The sequence below is a fragment of the Zalophus californianus genome, chromosome 4, assembly GCF_009762305.2.
Source record: "Zalophus californianus isolate mZalCal1 chromosome 4, mZalCal1.pri.v2, whole genome shotgun sequence".
Classification (NCBI taxonomy): Eukaryota; Metazoa; Chordata; class Mammalia; order Carnivora; family Otariidae; genus Zalophus; species Zalophus californianus.
Window position 1 is genome coordinate 104,559,209 of NC_045598.1, and position 20,698 is coordinate 104,579,906.

At 46.3% G+C, this 20,698-nt stretch overlaps 1 protein-coding gene and 1 long non-coding RNA gene across 4 annotated transcripts; one reads left to right on the forward strand and one right to left on the reverse strand.

Annotated features, from left to right (window-relative positions):
* Positions 1-1,195: 1,195 nt before the first annotated feature.
* On the reverse strand, positions 1,196-14,950 carry LOC113932872. Its single transcript, XR_003523154.1, has 3 exons — positions 14,610-14,950; positions 8,329-8,520; positions 1,196-1,290 (listed from the first exon to the last, which is right to left on the reverse strand). It is a non-coding gene; the product is annotated as an uncharacterized LOC113932872 (long non-coding RNA).
* CA14 (carbonic anhydrase 14) lies at positions 13,719-20,565 on the forward strand. 3 transcript variants are annotated; one of them, XM_027612320.1, is made up of 12 exons: positions 13,719-14,353; positions 14,584-14,684; positions 16,706-16,803; positions 17,765-17,867; positions 18,252-18,394; positions 18,623-18,718; positions 18,903-18,969; positions 19,131-19,288; positions 19,393-19,513; positions 19,758-19,778; positions 19,895-19,979; positions 20,099-20,565. In XM_027612320.1, exons 2-12 carry the CDS (start codon positions 14,630-14,632, stop codon positions 20,160-20,162), a joined length of 1,011 nt encoding a protein of 336 aa, XP_027468121.1. In that variant the 5' UTR covers positions 13,719-14,353; positions 14,584-14,629; the 3' UTR covers positions 20,163-20,565. The 3 variants fall into 3 exon arrangements, with proteins under 3 accessions (XP_027468121.1, XP_027468113.1, XP_027468125.1); XM_027612312.1 differs by having other exon boundaries at positions 16,706-16,726; positions 17,688-17,867; XM_027612324.1 differs by having other exon boundaries at positions 13,719-14,684; positions 16,706-16,726.
* The last annotated feature ends 133 nt before the right edge of the window (positions 20,566-20,698 follow it).

Genomic DNA, 20,698 nt, shown 5'->3' on the forward strand with positions numbered 1-20,698 from the left:
CTTCCAAGAAATAAAAAAGACCTAGAGCATGAGGGGCACCTGGGTGGCTCAGACGGTTGGTTAAGTGTCTGCCTTCGGCTCAGGTCATGATCCCAGGGTCCTGGGTTGGAACCCCACATGGGCTCCCTGCTCCGCAGGAGGCCTGCTTCTCCCTCTGCCTGCCGCTCCCCCTGCTTGTACTCTCTCTTTCTCTCTGTCAAAATAAATAAAATCTTTAAAAAAAAAAAGACCTACACCACGGTACATTATCATGAAATAATAGAACATCTAGGGTAAAAGAAATATACTAAAACTTCCTGAGAGAAGAGAAGTCAGTCTAACTTCTGAACTGAAGGACAGAGAGTTCCACGAGGAATATTCCTTTAAAAAAATGTTATGACCAGTTTCCTGATACATTTGAACATGAGAGAAGAGTTACATTTTCAACAGTGAGTTTAGAGATGAATAAGCTACTATAAAACAAAAGCAAAGGGAGGAGGCAGGGGGATGTCATTATCAATTCAAGGGAAATTAAAAAGTTGTACAAGAAAAGACATATACACTGCTTGGCTCAGCTGTGGGTAAATATTGATGATTTTCTAAATGCTGATTCAGCTAAAATTATTATTCAATAGTTAATCACCAGGGAAATGCAAATCAAAACCACAATGAGATATCTCACACCTGTCAGAATGGCTAGAATCAAAAAGACAAGAAATAACAAGTGTTGGGGAGGATGTGGAGAAAAAGTAATCCTCATGAACTGTTAGTGGGAATGCAAATTGATGCAGCCGCTGTGGAAAAGAGTATGGAGTTTTTCAAAAAATTAAAAATCGAATTACCATACTATCCAGTAATTCCACTATTGGGTATCTACCTAATGAAAACAGAAACACTAATTCAAAAAGATATATGCACCCCTATGTTTATTGCAGCATTATTTACAATAGCCAAGATATGAAAGCAACCCAAGTGCCCCTCCATGGATAAAGAAGTTGTGGTATATGTGGTATATAACACAATGGAATAGTCTTTATCCATAAAAAAGAATGAGATCTTGCCATATGCAACAACATGGATGGACCTGGAGGGTATAATGCTAAATGAAATGTCAGAACAGAAAAGGACAAATACCATATGATTTCACTCATAATGTGGAATTTAAGAAACAAAACAAATGAACAAATGAAGAAGAGACCAAAAAAACAGACTTTTGGGGGGTTCCAAAGTTTTATTCAAGAACTTCTATAAAATATTCCAGATAAATGAGTTTTAATCCTCATCTTCCTCCTCTTCCTCATCCTGGTAAATCTGGAAGTAACAATTCATAACTGCTGTTGGCAACTATGCACACCCAGTGACATAGATTATTCTTCAAATATTTTTTGGTGAGATATTTCAAATGCCTTTTGGAAAAAGGCACCTCAAGAGGTACAGTAATCTTGCTCCTTTCAGTGGTTGCAACCCCTCCACCAAGATTCCCAGCTTTTCTATTCACTTTGAATCTCTCTTGAGGAAACCGCTCAAAAGGGGCTGCATCCATGATTCCGTCTTCTACAGGGTGGCTGCGGTCAAGGGTAAACTTCAGAACTTGCTCCTTTTTTTGCCCCCCTTCACCACAGGTTTTTTCACAGGCGTCAGGGTGGCAATGGAGGCGGAAAGGGAAGTGGACATACTACGCAGAGGCAAAGAGCCCGCCAAAAATACCAGAGCTTCGGGGTTTTGTGGGGTTTTTTACGATTTTACTTATTTATTTGACAGAGAGAGAGAGCACAAGCAGGGGGCGTGGCAGGCAGAGGGAGAGGGAGAAGCAGACTCCCTGCTGAGAAAGGAGCCCGACGTGGGGCTCGAGGTGGGGCTCGATCCCAGGACCCCGGGATCATGACCTGAGCCAAAGGAAGACGCTTAACCGACTGAGCCACCCAGGTGCCCCAAAAACCAGAGTTTTAATTACAGAGAACAAACTGATGGTTTCCAGAGGGGAGATGGGTGGAGGGATTGGTGAAATAGGTAAAGGGGATTAATAATACACTTACCCTGACGAGCACTGAGCAATGTACAGAATTATTGAATCATGGTATTGTACACCTGAAACTAACATAACACTGTTATGTTCATTATATTTCAATAAAAAATATAATAACTATATCAGGAGGATAGGATAGAAATATGTGTTGGGGAGTAACACACGATGAGGTAAATCCTCATCTTTTGTATTTGGAAGTTAAAAGGTAATAATATCTGGGGCTCAGTCGGTTAAGCATGGACTCTTCATCTCAGTTCAGGTCTTGATCTCAGGGTCGTGAGTTCAGGCCCCGCATTGGGCTCCACGATGGCCATGGAGCCTACTTAAAAAAAGGGGGGGATGCCTGGGTGGTTCTGCCGGTTAAGCATCTGCCTTCAGTCAGGTCATGATCCCAGGATCCTGGGATCAAGCCCCGCATTGGGCTCCCTGCTCAGTGGGGAGCTTGCTTCTCCCTCTCCCTCTGGCTGCCATTCCCCCTGCTTGTGCTCTTTCTATCTCTCAAATAAATAAATAAAAATCTTTTTTAAAAAATAAGAAAAATAAATATTAAAAAAGTTTTTAAAGATATTATCTGAAACTGAAAAATCAAGAAATAGCAGTATAAACACGTTTTTGAAAATTTGGAGTTCTAGGGGCACCTGGGTGGCTCAGTCAATAAAGCATCTGCCTTCTGCTCAGGTCATGATCCCGGGATCCTGGGATGGAGCCCCACATCAGGCTCCCAGCCTGCTTTTCCCTCTCTTCCCCATTTGTGCTGTCTCTCTCTCTCTAAAATAAATAAAAATAAAATCTTTTTTTTCTAAAAAGAAAGAAAATTTGGAGTTCTAGACTGCAAGCAACCATTAAAAAGTTGCAGTGATTGAGGAAGTACAAGTTGGATATGGGGAGAATAGACTGTTATGACTTTTAACAATCTATTTGGCCTTTTACACTATGTACCTGTACTACTTTGATAAAAATCAAAATTAAATTTAAAAAATTAATATGAGGTAGTGGCACCTGGGTGGCTCAGTCAGTTAAGTGTTCGACTCTTGATTTCAGCTCAGGTCATGAACTCATGGTTGTGACATTGAGCCCTGGGCTGGGCTCTGAGCTGGGCACGGAGCCTACTTAAGATTCTCTCTCTCCCTCTCTCTCTGCTCCTCCCCCCTCCTTCCCTCTCTAAAAATAACAACAACAACAACAATAATAATAATATGTAGCTAACAACTGACTTGTGGACCTTCTACAAAGACAAGAAAATATATTGAGTGTTTTAGCTGTCTTTAAGCCAACATTTGCTTTTCTTATTCTGTAGTAAAAGGTAAGAATATATATATATTTTGTTATAGAGAAGTTTAGCATGCCAAATCCAAACTCACTGTTACAAGATAGAGAGCTTATTCAATGCACAATGCCTGTTGGTGGGATTTTGGTATATTCTTCTGCCATGTGTTTGAATAAGTATGTTTCCCTGTTTATTTCTTAATACAGCCTGGATTTTTGCCAAGGCTGTGTTTGGGTTTCCATTTAACTTTAGTTCAATCACGTCAACAGCTTCCACAAATACCAAAAACAAAGTCTTAGTAACCCAAGAGTTTATTGCAATCCTACTGAAATATATTGAAATTTGATAGAAGCTGGGTGATTGGTACAATGTGGTCCGTTTAATTCAGGTTTTCTCCCGCTTGGTTATTTCAGCTGCTTTAACAAGCAGTATTTTGCATTAGTATAAATTATTTTGGTGTTATTATTTCTTACAAAATGGTGGGTTTACTTTCTTTTTTTAATTTTATTTTATTATGTTATGTTAATTACCATACATTACATCATTAGTTTTTGATGTAGTGTTCCATGATTCATTGTTTGCGTATAACACCCAGTGCTCCATTCTATACCTGCCCTCTTTAATACCCATCACCAGGCTAACCCATCCCCCCACCCCTCCCCTCTAGAACCCTCAGTTTGTTTCTCAGAGTCCATAGTCTCTCATGGTTCATCTTGCCCTCCGATTTCCCCCTCTTCATTTTTCCCTTTCTACTATCTTCTTTTTTTTTTTAACATATAATGTATTATTTGTTTCAGAGGTACAGGTCTGTGATTCATTAGTCTTACACAATTCACGGTGCTCACCATAGCACATACCTTCCCCAGTGTCCATCACCCAGCCCCCCATCCCTCCCACCCCCCACCACTCCAGCAACCCTCAGTTCGTTTCCTGAGATTAAGAATTCCTCATATCAGTGAGATCATACGATACATGTCCTTCTCTGATTGAATTATTTAGCTTAGCATAATACCCTCTAGTTCCATCAACGTCATTGCAAATGGCAAGATTTAGGGTTTTTTGTTGGCTGCATAATATTCCGTTGTATATGTACACCACATCTTTTCTACCCATTCATCTGTTGATGGACATGTTGGCTCTTTCCATAGTTTGGCTATTGTGGACATTGCTGCTATAAACATTGGGGTGCACATACCCCTTCAGATCACTACATTTGTATCTTTGGGGTAAATATCCAATAGCGCAATTGCTGGGTCATACAGTAGCTCTATTTTCAACTTTTTAAGGAACCTCCATACTGTTTTCCAGAGTGGCTGCACCAGCTTGCATTCAATGGGTTTACTTTCAATACGTGTCTTTTTGTTTTGTGTTTGTGCCTTTTTTTGTTTCTTCTTCCTTGTTTCAATGTGTCTTTGAAGAGCTTGCTACACTCACTAATGTAGACTTTACTCACCTTTAAACCAAAATTTCCTCCAATTGAACATATCTCTCACTTTATACTGAAAATCCATGAAAAGATGGGATTTGTTGTACAAAAACTTAATCATGATACAAGTGAATTTTATTTCTGTGAAATAGCTAAAAGGTCATGAGAGAGAAAAATACTAAATTTTTGCCTAGTCCTGGAACAACAATTGTAGGGTCCTTTGTCCATCTCTCCAGAGAAAGAAGGAAAGAGTGACAACTCATGTATATACGTTTGGAGGAGTATAACCTTTATGGAGGGCAATATTACAATAAATATAGCAAAAAAAACCCCAAAAGGTGCACATCCCAAATTAAAAAGAAATACCGCAACACATATATTAGGGTGGCTACTTTTTTGTTGTTTTATTTTGCTTTATGTATATACATATATACGTATGTATGTGTGTGAATGTACATTGTATATATATATAACACTGACAATGCCAAAGGCTGGACCAACTGGAGCTCTCACGCATTGCTGGTGGGAATGAACAACAGTACAACCACTATGACAGACAGTTTGGCTCTTTCTTACAAAGTTAAACATACGCTCACCATACAACCCAGCACAGGGTGCTCACTCCCACTACTACTCCCACTCAAGAACAATAAAAAAGTAGGTTCATTCAAAAACTTGTACTCAAATGTTTATAGTGGTTTGATTCTTGGTTGCTAAAAACTAGAAACAACCCACATGTTCTTCAACTGGTAAGTGGATAAACAGTGGTACTTCCATAGAGTGGAAAAACTCAGCAATAAAATGCAACAAATTTCTGATATGCAACAACATGAATGAATGCTAAGTGAAAGAAGCCAGACTCAAAAGACTACATACTGTATAATTTAATATATAAGACATTCTGGGAAAGGCAAAATTATAGGGTCAGAAAACAGATCAGTAGTTACCAAAGGATGAGTGTGGGAAGAGAAGCTGACTACAAAGGGCACAAGGGAATTATGGTGTGGCGGGGTTCTGTATCTTTATTATGATGGTGGTTATGTGAATGTATACATTTGTCAAAACACATAGAACTGTACACTAACAAGGATGAATTTTACTGGATGTAAGTTACACCTTCATAAACCTGACTTTTTAAAAGGATTGGGGGCGCCTGAGTGGTGCAGTTGGTTAAGCACCCGGCTCTTGGTTTCTGCTCAGGTCCTGATGTCAGGGTCGTGAGATTGAGCCCTGTATCAGGTTCCATGCTCATCGTGGAGTCTGTTTAAGACTCTCTCTCCCTACCCCTCTGCCCACCCCCACCATACGCGTGCTCTCTCTCTCAAATAAATAAATATATTTTTAAAAGGGTTGAGTTTGAACTTTTTCATAATAAAAAGTTAAAAGGAAAAGCATAGACCCTCTTGCAATTCTAGGAAACAATTGAACAATGTGTAAATATGTATGACCAAGAATATTCTCATTGAAGTATTGTTACAGATAAAAACTGAAAAGAAAAAGAAACTCAAACAATCCCAAGGCAGAGGATTGGTTAAATATACTAGATTATTTCTATACAATACTATGAAGTTTAAACAACTGTTGACTGAGGGGCGCCTGGGTGGCTCAGTCATTAAGCGTCTGCTTTTGGCTCAAGTCATGATCCCAGGGTCTTGGGATGGAGCCCCGCATCAGGCTCCCTGCTCCACGGATAGCCTGCTTCTCCCTCTCCCCTCCCCCACTTGTGTTCCTTTTCTCTCTGTGTCTCTCTTTGTCGGGTGAATAAATAAATTCTTGTTTAAAAAAATTTTTTAATTAAAATAAATTGACGACAGAGAAGGGGAGAGTGGGCTCATAGTGAACTTTTTTGATTGGGTTCATTATGAAGTATAAACATTTCACTATCAAAAAATCCAAACATATCTGGTGCTTAGAGTAACTCCAAAAACACACGTGAGGTTACTGTTCTGCTTAGTTAGCATATTGATAAATATAAGATTAGTAGGGGAAGAAGTGAATGTAAATTATAATTAAAGAATTTTCTGAAAGTGATAATACTTTGTAGCTCTAGTAAATATGAATATATACTGGGTTTTATATATGTTCAATAATTTAATATATAGGTCTCATTCCTTTTGTAATTAAAGAAAGGAACAAGCCATCTATTAAAGCGAAAGAAAGAAAAACAGGGAAACATGTTTATTGACATTGAAGAATGTTCACAAAATAATGTTAGAAAAAAAGGTTACAGGCCAAGTATGTGCATGGTATGGTCCCATTTGTGTAAAAAGTACAATATTTATACGCATAAAATGTATGCATTCATTTTTTTAAAAGATTTTATTTATTCACTGGAGAGAGAGAGAGCACACAAGTGGAGGAGAGACCGAGACGGAGAGGGAGAAGCAGACTCCCCGCTGAGCAGGGAGCTGGATTCGGATGCGGGGCTTGATCCCGGGACCCCAGGATCATGACCTGAGCCCAAGGCAGACACTTAACCTTCTGAGCCACCCTGGTGCCCCAAAATATGCATTTAGATATAACTTCATAGAAAAACGTTTGTAAAATACCAAATATTAACACGGTTATTTCTTTTTTTTTAAGATTTTATTTATTTATTTGAGAGAGAGAGAGAGAGCGTGAGAGGGGGGAGGGTCAGAGGGAGAAGCAGACTCCCTGCTGAGCAGGGAGCCCGATGCAGGACTCGATCCTAGGACTCCAGGATCATGACCTGAGCCGAAGGCAGTCGCTTAACCGACTGAGACACCCAGGTGCCCACGGTTATTTCTAATTGAAGGAATTTTAAGTGATGTTATTTTTTTTCTTTTTTGAATCTCCTATTTTCCCTAAATTCATCAGATATTACCTGTATAATTAAAAAATAATAAAGTAGGGATGCCTGGGTGTCTCAGTCAGTTAAGTGTCTGCCTTCGGCTCAGGTCATGATCCCAGGGTCCTGGGATCGAGTCCCACATTAGGCTTCTTGCTCATCGGGGAGCCTGCTTCTCCCTCTGCCTGCCATTCTCCCTGCTTGTCCTCTCTCTTTCTCTCTGACAAATAAATAAAATCTTAAAAAAATAATAATAAAGTAATAATAATAATTAAAAGGAAAAGTGACAAGTCATTGCTAAGATCCAGTGTTCTCTACCATTCCAGAGCCAACTCCAAGTAATTATTTCCTTGTTTTTATTTATTTTTTTTAAGTAGACTGCACGCCCAGAGAGGAGTCCAAATTGGGGCTTGAGGGACGTCTGGGTGGTTCAGATGGTTAAGGGTCTGCCTTCAGCTCAGGTCATGATCCCTGGGTTCTGGGATTGAGCCCCACATGGGGCTCCTTGCTCGGCGGGGAGCCTGCTTCCCTCTCTCCCTCTGCCTGCCCCTCCCTCTGCTTGTGTTCTCTCTCTGTCAAATAAATAAATGAAATCTTTTTTAAAAATTAAAAAAAAAACACGAAGTGGGGCTTGAACTCAATACCAAGATCAAGATCTGAGCTGAGATCGAGTCGGAGGCTTAACTGACTGAGCCACCCAGGTGTCCCTCCTTTTTATTTTTTTTTTCTTTAGAAGGAGCAAAAAAAGTCAATTTTTCCCAATGTGAATAGATTTATAACGAACCTGTGAGAGTACTACTTAATTAAAATATATGTCATACCTAAAATGATAAATGCGTTGGACAGTAGAACAGTAGAAAGAATGCAGGATCTACGAGCTCATTAACAGATGCATTTCACTTTTGCAGATGTTCCTTAGAAATGACTTGAAGCTTTTGTTGGGTTTTGGATTTCCTCCTCCGAGCAATGCCTCCTCCGCTACTGCAGGGAATTAATTGAGGCGGGAGCAGCAGCTGGAACCAGAAATGTCCTCTATTAAAAAAAATCCTCTATTTTTCTTAAAGGTTTTTTGTTTTTTTTAATTATTTTAACACTTTTTTAAAGATTTTATTATTTGTTTGACACACACAGAGAGAGAGAGAGAGATTACAAATAGGCAGACAGGCAGGCAGGCAGGTGGAGAAGGAGGCTTCCCGCTGAGCAGGGAGCCTGATGCGGGACTCGATCCCAGCACCCTGGGATCATGACCTGAGCCGAAGGCAGACACTTAACCAACTGAGCCACCCAGGTGCCCCATTTTAACACATTTTGAGTGAGGGGTCGGTCAGAACCTGATTCTTTGTCCCAGTTGTATTTCTATATGACTTCAGCCAAGTCACTTTACCCTTTAAGATTCATATTCTCTTTAAAAAAAAATGTGTAGCTACAGTGGGGACTGCTTCTCCCTCTCCCTCTGCCTGTTGCTCCCCCTGCTTGTGCTCTCTCTCTCTCTCTCTGACAAATAAATAAATAAAATGTATAGCTATTTTGAGATCAAATAAGATGTGCATGAAAACACAGCAAACTCTTTCTCTTATAAGATTTCAAAGAAATCCAAATCATTTGTCACAATCTGACCTGAGAACAGACTTCTTATCTGGGGGATGATTTAAACCAGTAATAAGCTACCCATTGTAACAAGATTACACTATTATATTATCCCCTGATTCTTATTCCTATAGTGATTCAGACATAACACTTTCTTGAAAAACAAAGCAAAAAATATCTCTAACTGGACTCTTCTCACGATGGAAGGGAAGTGGCAGAAGTGTTAATATCTTTTGCTTGGGTTGGTATACAACGTACATTTGAGTTAGACAAATGGTAGAGAATAAGGAGAAAAGGAAGAAGACAAGCAGAATGAGGCAGCCACCACAGCAGACGGAACAAATAACTACAATTCCAGCGCACCCTGCTATCCTTTTTCCTTCCTTCTTGCAGAGGGAGCAATTTATAAAATGTATTAAGGAGAATCCTGCTTTGACAGAACCTATCCTTTGGGGTCACTCTCCGAGACAGTGACGCACGAATCTGCCTGCCTTGGAGTGGAATTTTTTGTTGTTACATATCACCCTAGGACCTGCTCCTATTCTGAGGGAAGATTGCTGGTATCAGGTAAAGAAAACCTCACCGCTAGGTCCCCATCCTCTTTGATTCCCGTAACATTTTGCTCTACCACTATTTAGAACTCCTCAGTGCTGCAGTCTAGTAATTGGGTAAGGCATCTATAACCCTTAAGAGATTGTGAAATTCTTGAGGGCTGGGATTACCTCTTGTTAATATTTTATTTCTAGGGCATGGCATGGTGCCTAGCATCTAGAAGTCCTCAATATATGATTGTAAACTAATGAAGGTATTGTGGCTCATCTCTATAAAGATGACTGCAAATAACAATTCCAGATGGCTGGAAGCCCTACCAAGAATGGCAAACTCCCTACTCCCTCCCCTATTCCAGTTGGTGTAGGGCTTTGGTTCTCAAGTGGGGTCCCCTCAGACCATCAGCATCATCTGAGGACCTGCTATAAATGCAATTCTCTGGACATACTCCAGACCTACGGAATCAGAAACTATGGGAGGGAGGCCCAGAAATCTGTAATTTAACAAGCTTTCCAGATAATTCTGATGCACACTGATATTTGAGAACCAGTAGTGTAGTAGGAAATCCAATGGGGTCTGTGCCCTTGCCCTGGTTCAGCTTAGCTGCTATGTGTCTAACCATGAGAGAATCCCTAAGCCCCTCAAAACTCTGCCTTCACAGGCTATAACAAGGGAGTTGGAATGATGCCTGAGAACCCTTCTGGTCTAAAATTCTGCAAAATACCAAAGACAGAAAGAAAGTAAATAAATGTTCCAATGACTAGATTTAGTCATTCATTCAGCAAATATATACGTACCAGGCAGTGATCTGGACACGGAATCAGTGCAGGACACAAAATTACTTTTTATTTTTTAAGATGTTATTTATTTATTTGAGAGAGCAAGGATGCACGAGAGCATGAATGAACAGGGGTGGGGTGTGGGGACGGGGCAGAGGGAGAAGCCGACTCCCCGCTGAGCAGGGAGCCCGATGCAGGGCTTGGTCCCAGGACCCTGGGATCGTGACCTGAGCCGAAGGCAGACGCTTAATGACTGAGCCACCCAAGTGCCCCACAATTACTCCTTTTTAAATAAAGTTGCAAGATTTCAGACCACAAACTTACCTGTCTTCTGTCTACAATAGTCTCACATTGCATTTGTTGGGGAATATGAACTGGAAAGCTGAGAAAATGATCCAGAATTCTGACCACACCTCTCCCAAATTACTTGGACTTTAATTCTTTTGTTTTTTATTTTTTCATTTTTTGTTTTTGTTGTTGTTGTTTTTTACTTTGACTTCAATTCTTGAGCCTCTTGTGTTTACTTAAGGGGCTTCAGTACTCATGTGTTAGGAGACAAGCGTGTGATAATAAATGTGATTATCTACCAAATTAGAATATCTCTGGGTCTACATTATTTCATGGCACAAAGTTGCTTGCTCTTTTAGGAAATCGAATTCCAGGAGCGCCTGGGTGGTTCAGTCATTAGGCGTCTGCCTTCAGCTCAGGTCATGATCCCAGGGTCCTGGGATGAAGCCCCGCATCGAGCCCTCATCCGGCTCCCTGCTCCGCAGGAAGCCTGCTTCTCCCTCTCCCACTCCCCCCGCTTGTGTTCCCTCTCTCGCTGTGTCTCTCTCTGTCAAATAAATAAAATCTTAAAAAAAAAAAAAAGAAATCGAATTCCATCTAATGGTCTCCTCATTGATTCTCTTTTCTAGTTACCAACTGTATTGCTTGAGTAAGTTCTTGTGTTGGCCATTCGCCTTTCTTTTTGTTTGTGTTTTGTTTTGTTTTTTAATTTATTTATTTGAGAGAGAGAACAGGAGGAGGGGGAGGAGCAGAGGGAGAGGGAGAAGCAGACTCCCCGCTGAGCGGGAAGCCTGATGCAGGGCTTGATCCCAGGACCCCGGGGATCATGACCTGAGCAGAAGGCAGACACTTAACTGACTGAGCCACCCAGGCGCCCCTCCTTTTTTTTTGATCGGCCTCCCTCCCACACTGACTCTTGTATACCCCCCTACCACACAAACTCAGTACTTAGTGGGCTCCTGCAAGGTGTTTTAGACTATTTTGGACATTTATTGAGTTTAAACATCCTTTTTTAAAAAGAGATTTTATTTATTTATTTGACAGAGAGAGAGATAAAGAGTATGCACAAGCAGGGGGAGCGGCAGACAGAGGCGCCCCTAAATATCCTTTTTAAAAGGACCTCTTAATGAGATGCCTGGCTGGCTCACTTTGAAGAGTATGCCGACTCTTGATCTTGGGGGTTGTAAGTTCGAGCCGCATGTGGGGTATAGAGATTCCTTAAGTAAGAAAAATCATAATAAAATAAAAAGGACTTTTAAGAAAAAACAAACCAAAAAGCCACCAACCACACTTGGACATTTGATTCTCTGACCTGTTCACATTTCACTGTATTTGAAAGGACAGGAGATGGCGCCAGAAGGCAGTGGAATGCCTTGGGTTTAGCCAGCTCCGGGGTAAGGAATGTGCTGGAGAGAGGAGTAAGAATTAAAACAAAGGTGCCAGAGTTTTGAGTAGCTACTGAGGTGAAGGGAGTGTGGGGGGTGGGGGGGATGGCATTTTGTTTTGTTTTAACATAGAAGGGTCCTCTTGACACGTACTCCAAATTAGCTTGGTGACTACAGAAATATCCACAGTAGAGCCAAACAGCAAAATAAAGGCAAGTGCCTGGAGGATGGTGCTTGCCTCCTTACTCCCTCCCTCCCAGAAACCAAGGCCTTTGTCCACTGGGGTAGCACGAGGGCCTGGAGAGGCTGCTCACTCAGAAGTGGGAAGGTGCTGATTTGGGGCTAAGACATTTTTGTGAAACAATGTTTATTTCTGGAGGCAAAATCCCAAATCCCACCAGCAGTGAAACACTTCCTCGAAGCAATCACACACAGATTTTAAATTAAAATTTTTAAAAATTACCAAAAAAAAATTCACGAGACAACCAGGAGGTGGCGCCTGGCAAGACACACTATCTGCCCGGGGAAGCTGAATTACAGCCCCAGCTGCTGGACCCGGACTCTGACCTGGCGAGGTCATTCTGTCCAGGCCCATTCTTTCCTCCCATGCAGTAGATGTCTCTGCTTTTCTTCCTTTCTCTGTTTCTCTGTGTTAACTATCCTGATTCCCAGGATGTCTAGTTTACACTTTATGCCTTTTATTCTTCTTAGACGAGAGGGGTGGGGCTTTGGGGGAACCCCAAAACATAAAATGCGCCTTGTAAGGGAAAAAGAATTCTGAGGGTGATGAGAAAATGAAGAGGGAAATGACATCCGCCAAATGGTTTTGCTTTGCACATCAATCACAGGGGCCAGAAAGGCATGGCTACTCCTGCCTCAGCAGGTACCGATGATCCAGCACATGCATTATTCTGTCCATTTGGCTTTTATCCTGCTCCCTTATTTAGCTTCTGCTCCCTTTGTTTTGGCTATTTCTTCCTCCTTGGCAGGAGGGACGAGCGCAGAGGGAGCTCAAACGGGTGCCTCCTCAGGGAGGGTGACTCTGGTGAAGGGCACGGAGGAGAAAGAGGTCTCAGTGTCTGGCTTGAAATTATCTGTGTGTTTCACATTCTCTAATGAGGGCTTTAGGATGTACATTCCGATCGGGATTTCCAGTCCCATGGGGAAACAGGCACCAGCCCACATTCCTGAGACCCAGCAGCCTCTATACTCTACTCATCCAGCTCCCCGGTGGCAGATTTCACTCAGTCCCACATGTCCGGCCTCAGCCCTTTGTTGAGCAGGAGGGAAGACCCTGGGCCCCACTTCCAACTAGATCACATGGTCTCTCTCTGCTCCCTCCCCTCCCTTTCTCTAGAGTCTGCCTTTTTTTTTTTTTTTTTTTTTACGGTGGTAATGATTGTTTCAGAGGTCTCCCCATCTCTCCTCCTGCCCTGGCCTCCCTGCCAGGGGTCAGTGTCCTCTTCAATGACAAAAGCCGCCCTAGATCTGGGCTCCCTGGGGAGGGAGGTGGCTGGGTCTGGCAGTTGGAGCCGCCGTCTCTCCGTGGTGCTGCTGCAGCCCCTCCCCCGCTGGGCACACAAATGGGCTTTATACAGCAAACAAAACCACCCCCCCACCCAGGCCGCACAGGCACGTGGACCCAGGCCTCACCGTGGGAAGGGGGTGGTGACAGGCACAGGAAGAGATCGCTCCAAACCAGTTCTCTTGCCTCACTTCTCTTCTTTATTTTCTACAAGCTAGGTTTTAGCCCTTGACTTCCTACCCTCCACCTGCACCCTGAGTCCCCAACTCCTATCTCCGAACTCTGGACCCTTCCTATTCCGGGGCAGTTCATAATCTGCAGGGGACAGGGAACAGGTCTTCCCACCCGCCGCCCCATGCCACCCAGGGGAGCTGCTCCTCGGAGAAGCCAGACGGGGAATGAGAACACAGTGTCCCCCTGAGGGGGCTGGATTGGACCCCCAAGCCCTCCTTCCGTGGCCCAGGCCCGCTCCAGGGGACCCCCACCTGGACAGTGCCCATGGGAAGAGCAGAGGAAGGAAGAGCACACCCCAGCTGGGCGCCTGAGCCAGGGCCCGGGCTCTGTGAGCCCGCCGCAAGCTCCAACTCTGCATGCCTAATCGGCTATTTAAGGAGCTGTTCGCCAGCAACCCCGGCAGCACCCCCCACCCCCACGTACACTCGTCCAGAGCCACCTTAAAAGCAGGAGGCAATTGTGAAGTCGCTGGCCAGCAAGTGGAGTGAAGATTGTAGAGGTAGATTAACAAAGAGAGAGAGATTTGTCCTAGGGACCCAAAACCCTTCGGTACCCTACTGAAAACCAAATCCTCTGGAAGCTCACAGAGACAGCAAGGGAAAAAGAGATAAATACAATCAGCTCAGGCCCAAGAAACTCCTCTCTCACTCTCTCTCTCTCCGTCCCTCCCTCCCTCTCCCTCTCCCTCCCTCTCCCTCTCCCCCACAACTCCTTCTCTGCCAACCCTAGCCCTCTAGTCCCCAAACTCCCAGTACCTGCTTCTTGCGGGGACACCATGTTGTTCTTCACTCTCCTGCTGGAGGTGATTTGGATCCTGGCTGCCGAAGGGGGTAGGTACATCTGGATGTCTGTGTGTCTGTCTGTGCTGATGTCCACATGCTCCAGGTTTACTTAATGGGGGGGGGTGTTATAAAAGGAAGCCTAGGAGCTTGAATAATAGACTCAGGGATGTGGGGGAAGAGAGAGGAGTGGGGAGAAGAGCACTTTCCTTCTTGCCCCTTTGCCTGTCCAGCCTTGCTGTTTGTGGGGATGGGGGGAGGGTTGGGGAGCTAGCTGGGGAGCAGGATGTGTACACACACTGCGGGAATCGCTCTCTGCACTCTTTCCTGCACCGCCCTAGTCCCAGACAACCCTCCCAGGCCCTCTTTATTTCCGAACTCCCTCAACTAGGGAGCCAAGGAGGCAGCGAGTGAAAAAATAGAGAGGGCTCTATACCCCTGCGCCCCCTGACTAACTCAGACCCTGCTCCCCAACTATGAACTGCATGGCCAATGTCCACTCTTGATTCTATGGGGCGACTGGTTTCCCGGTTTCTCCCTGCAAGCAGTAGCAATAACAGTCAACACTGTTGGGCCCTTCACAGCTTAGGAAGGACTTTCAGAAGCTCCCAGGAGATGAGGAGGACTCGGAGAACAGGCTTCCGGGTGCTCCCTATAGTGTCCCCAGGACCCTTGCCCCTTATTTTTGTGTTTCCTATGTCTAGCACAGAATCCGGTACACAGCAGGTGTGCAATCAAGACCCCTTGGAAGAGCAGGGGGTGAGGGGAAGGGCCTGGAGGACAGAAGGGGAATGCAGGGAGGATGATGAGGTGAGGGGGCCAGCCAAATGGAGAGCTGGAAAGTGCATCTGAGGGAAAAGAAAAAAACAGGGAAAGAAGAGGAAGAGATGAAGAATCAGCATGTCGAGGATTTGGTGGGAGGGGAAAAGCAAGGCTGTCAGCCCGCACCAAATGGAACTGGGGAATTCAAGTTGACTTGAGTGTCCCACGGCGCTGGTGAGTGAGAGGCTGCCTCCAGCCCTCCCCCTTGGGCTGCTTTTCAGAGTTGTCTGAACCAAGGGGTGGGTCAGAACAAGAGCCCAAGGATGAGATCAAGGATATCTCAGAAGTCTGAGGAATTTGAGAGAATAAGAGAGAGAGAGAGGAAGGAATTTCGAATTTTTTCCCACAGAGCTTGAATTTGAACTAGAATTGGAATAATCCAGAGAAAACCGGCAGGAAGGCGGAAGCCATTGGCCTTGCGTGAGACTGGACCAGCAGACCCCCAGGCTCTCAGCCTGAGATAGGGCTGCACGAGAGGCTGGCATGTGACCCGGCTGGCAGCTCTCCCTTCCGCACACAATGCTTCACTTTCAGTCGGTCTCTGCCAGCCTGGCTGCCTGGGCCCACCCACCACCCTCAACGTGGCGGGGACCCTGCCCCGACTCCCACCTTCCCTAGCCATCTGGGGATCTAGAGAGCAGAGGCTCCCGCTAACGGGAGAGCTACTAGGACCCGAGGAGGAACTTCAGTGTTAATTCACAGCGGAGGGCCTCGCCTCACGTGCTTGACACTATGCTTCAGAGCAGATGAATAATGGCCCTTCTCCCCTGGGTAGCATCATCCCCCACACACAACCTCCGCCCCCACACGCCCCCCGCCCGGTTCTAGTCCCTCTCCTCCAAACCCTCTGTCCACGCCCTCACCTCACCCTAATCTTCTAAGTGTCGGACTGGCTTGGCCCCGGCTGGAGAACAGTGAGCGCGGGGCAAGCTGCACTTTTGGGTCCAGGTTAATTTTAGTCTCCGGGCTCTCTCTACTCCCTTCCCCTTCTCCTCCCCCTCTCCTCAGCACGCGCCCGCACTGCCCGGCCGGCGATTTTAAATCGGCCCCCCGACCTTTCCGCCGAGGTGTCCGGTTTCAGGGCTTCCTTCGGGAAGTGCTCGGGGAGGAGGGTGGAGAGAGAACAGAGCGAGGTGGGGCGGCACAGAGCGTCCGCGGGAGGGAGAGTGCCGGCCCACGCTGTCGTCCCCGCTCCCCCCCCCCCCCCCCCCCGCTGCGCTGGCTGCAACCCCGCTCTCTCTGCCTTGCAGGTCAACACTGGACATATGAGGGTGAGAGCAGAACCCAAGGCCTTCCGCTACCCCTTCCACACTGGGACCTCTTCACCTGCCCGGAAGACTTCTGTCGAGTGTGTGGGGAGTTCCCTTTAGCTTCTTTAGCTTCTGACCCTAGCTCCTCCTGCCTCCCAGGCCCCCCCACCCCCGGCCCTATTTTTTACGTCTATGACTCCTAGACCCTGTTCTAACTGTCAAATCCCGCCCCCACTCCTCCACCCCCACCCCCGACTCAGGAGAAAGGCCAGTGATGTCCTCAGTCAGTCTGTGTGGGAATGAGGGAGCGGGAGTGGAGACGAAACCAGGTAGGGAAAGGAACACAGAGCTTAGCTGCCCATCCACTTCCTGGCTCTTTTTCTGACCTCATAGATCCTCCTTGCATCTGGAATTGGGACAGAGCCTGAGGTCAGGGGTGAGGAAGAGTCTGGCAGGATAGTCTGTGATCCTGGTGGGGGTGGACTCAATTCCCCTGAACTGCTGACAAACAAGCAAATTCCAGAGTCAATGCAAGGTTCTGTGTGAGAGCAAGAAATGAATGGTGGGAAGTCAGCAGAGGGAATGCAATCCCCAGGCCACTCCATAAGGGGGCTCCCAAGGAGACTTGCTCTTTCTAGGATCATTTTATTTCCCCAGCTTTCCTGCCTCTGTTCTAGTCCCACCTCTCCAGGCATGCAGGTTTTCTATCCATCCCCTTTTCCTTTCATTCAGCTTTCTTGTCCCCAAACTACAGGTAAGTAAAAGCCACTACTCTATCAGGAGTAGTCTCTCAGGAGAGCTGGGGAGTCATCACTGCCTCAGGGAAGGTGAAGGGTGCTGCCACATCAAGTCCAGCAGGGACCCCTGCCTCACCTGGCCCTGCACAACTGGGGTCTTCGCCAGGGTTGGGGGGGGGGGCTAGTTCCTGAAGGGTGACTGGGGCTTGGAGGGCAGGACAAATGTCCGTGGTAATCCCTACCAGGCCCACATGGTCAAGACCACTGGCCAGCCTCTTACCCTGAGTGTGGAAGCAATGCCCAATCCCCCATCAATATCCAGACAGACAGAGTGACTTTTGACCCTGAGTTGCCCGCTCTGCAGCCCCATGGATATGACCAGCCTAGCACTGAACCTTTGGACCTGCACAACAATGGCCACACAGGTAAAAAGCCCAGGCTCCAAGGAGGTGTAAACTCCAGTTCCAATCTTAGGAGTCGGGGAAAAGAAGCATTTGCCTAACTTCTAAATTCCTAGAAGGCTTCATCTACAAATTCAGACATGTGAGAATAGGGATGTGGTTCCTTAAAGCCAAAGGTAGGGAGTGAATGTCTACAATCAGGGTGAATTCAGCATCATAACATCAACTTGACCCTCATTGAGAAAGGCAGAGCTATGCTGGAAAAGCAGTGGTGGGAAGGACTGGGTGCTACTGGGAGAGGGAGGTAGAAAAGGCTGGCCCGGGTCTCCCAAGGAGCAGCAGCATCGGAGGGGTAGGAATGTGGCCACACTCCTCCACCAACCCTAGCTTGCTCTCTTTTCCTCACAGTGCAACTCTCTCTGCCCCCTACCATGTATCTGGAGGGACTTCCTCGAAAATATGTAGCTGCCCAGCTCCACCTGCACTGGGGTGAGACAGGGTCCCTGGGCGGATCAGAGCACCAGATCAACAGTGAAGCCACAGTTGCAGAGGTACCAGGGAGCAAAGCTTGGCCTGGGACATGGTGACAGGCATGGTCGGTGCCAGAGAACAGAAGGATCTAGAAACTGAGAAGAGCCATACTTGGAGGATAAGGCCAACCTTTGTGGGACAGGTGTAGGGCACGGTGGAGGTGGAGGTGGTGGCGGCTAGGGTCAAAGCTTTTGGGAAGGGGTAGTGGAGAAACATTAAATGATTTCATTCCCTCTCCTCTCCCTCAGCTCCACATTGTACATTATGATTCTGATTCCTATGACAGCTTGAGTGAGGCTGCTCCGAAGCCTCAGGGCCTGGCTGTCTTGGGCATCCTCATTGAGGTCAGTGGCCCCCAGTCCCTCTCAGGTCTCTCGCCCTCTCTCTGCCCCCCCTCAGTCCTATTCTGCCCATGTCTTTTGCTGCTCTCCCTCCCTAGGCTAGTCAGCAACCCACTCTGACCGTTTACTCCATGTGTGAACGTCTTACTGCAGACACATGCTCATCCCCAACTCTCTCCCTTTCCAGGTGGGTGAGACCAAGAATCCAGTTTATGAACACATCCTGAGTCACTTGCATGAAATTAGGCATAAAGGTGAGCCTCTGAGATTAGACTTCAGGGGCACTTCCCCAAAAAGGCCTATGAAGCCTGGGATGACGATGAGTTAGGGGCCAGGGGCTTTGCTTCTGGGAGCGCCATCTAGGTAAGCTGGGGTACAGTGAGGGGAAGAGGAGTCCTAGTCTGATCTCCTCCAGATCAGAAGACTTCAGTGCCTCCCTTCAACGTGGGAGAGCTGCTCCCCCCACAGCTGGACCAGTTCTTCCGCTACAACGGCTCGCTCACCACACCCCCCTGCTACCAGAGCGTGCTCTGGACAGTCTTCAGTCGAAGGGCTCAGATTTCGATGGGACAGGTGAGTGGTGGAGAGGTGAGGCAGCAGAGACATAACCTCAGACCCTTTCCCACTCCACAAAGTGAGTGACACTTCTCCCCTAACCCCACTCTTCTACTCCTCAGCTGGAAGAGCTTCAGGAGACATTGTTCTCCACAGAAGAGGTGCCCTCTAAGCTCCTGGTACGGAACTACCGAGCCCCCCAGCCTCTCAATCAGCGAACAGTCTTTGCTTCTTTCATCCAAGGTGACTGCACAGGGCTTGGAAAAGGAGATGGGAAATTGGGGGACTCGGTGGCAGGAACTAGGGAGACTCTGGGAAGAAAAGGAAGGCTAGGACGGGAAGGAGTTTCTCAGACTTGCTGGGACTGGGAATACCCCCACCCCGGAACGCCAGGGGATGGTCTCCCCCAGCACAGAGGCAGAGTGTACTGCTCCCAGCTGGGATGGGGAGCTCAAGTCCCACTGACCCACGTCTTTCTCCCTTACAGCGAGATCCTCCTACACTACAGGTAAGACAGCCTGAACCAGGTGTGGGGGAGGGGAGTGGCGCTCCACGGTGCGTGAGGGAAGGTCTCAGTATCTATGTTAGTCCTAGGATGACATCTTCTGTGTTTCTCTCTCCCAGGTGAAATGCTGAGTTTAGGAGTGGGAATCTTGGTTGGCTGTCTTTGTCTTCTACTGGCTGTTTATTTCATCGCTAGGAAGATTCGGTGAGGTCCTACTTTCCATTCCTTCCATCCTTTCTTTTCTACTGAAAATCCCTCTATTCCATCTTTAATCTGTTTCACCTAGGACACTAGTCATTTCCATGAACCATTCCCCCTTCCAGGAAGAAGAGGCTAGGAAACCGGAAAAGCGTGGTCTTCACCTCCGCACGGGCCACAGAGGCATAGACTCCCTCGCCGACATCATAGATGCCTTCCCCTCATGCCAATCAGGGAGCTTCTAAAATGAGCTGCAGGGACTGGCCAGAAGTAGTGGGCAGACACCCCTCCTTCCTCCAGACAGCCCCTACAGAGAGGCACGGACAGGCTCTTGTTCATGGAATAAGAGCAGAGCCTTCGACCTCTCAAAACCTATAGATCAGGACAACCCCATGTTAACAATGCAGACAGCAAACTGTGTCTAGTTGTAGGGGAAGGTGGGGATGTAACCCCCAAAGTCCTCCACCCCCTCGCCTTTATGTCCTTTTCCCTAGATATAGGGTAGGACCTCCCCTTAGGAAAAAGACTTGTTGCTGTTGGGGTTATGTATTTTTTTGCTCAACATACCTGGAAATTAAAGTTTCTAATCCCACCTCTGGGTCTTCCTTTGGGGCTCTTGAGAGTGGGGGAGTTCCTTAATCTCTCAGGAGGCAGAGGTGGGCGAAGGACAGGGGGAAAGAAGCATGGATGAATAACTCTTTTTACCCCAGTCCTGCAAGGGGAGA

Bases quoted from the DNA above. Each gene is read 5' to 3' on its own strand.
- CA14 (XM_027612320.1), top strand. From the start codon at position 14,630: ATGTTGTTCTTCACTCTCCTGCTGGAGGTGATTTGGATCCTGGCTGCC. The intron at 18,970-19,130 runs GTGAGCCTCTGA...GATCTCCTCCAG, and splicing joins GCATGAAATTAGGCATAAAG to ATCAGAAGACTTCAGTGCCT. The intron at 19,514-19,757 runs GTGACTGCACAG...TCTCCCTTACAG, and splicing joins CTTTGCTTCTTTCATCCAAG to CGAGATCCTCCTACACTACA.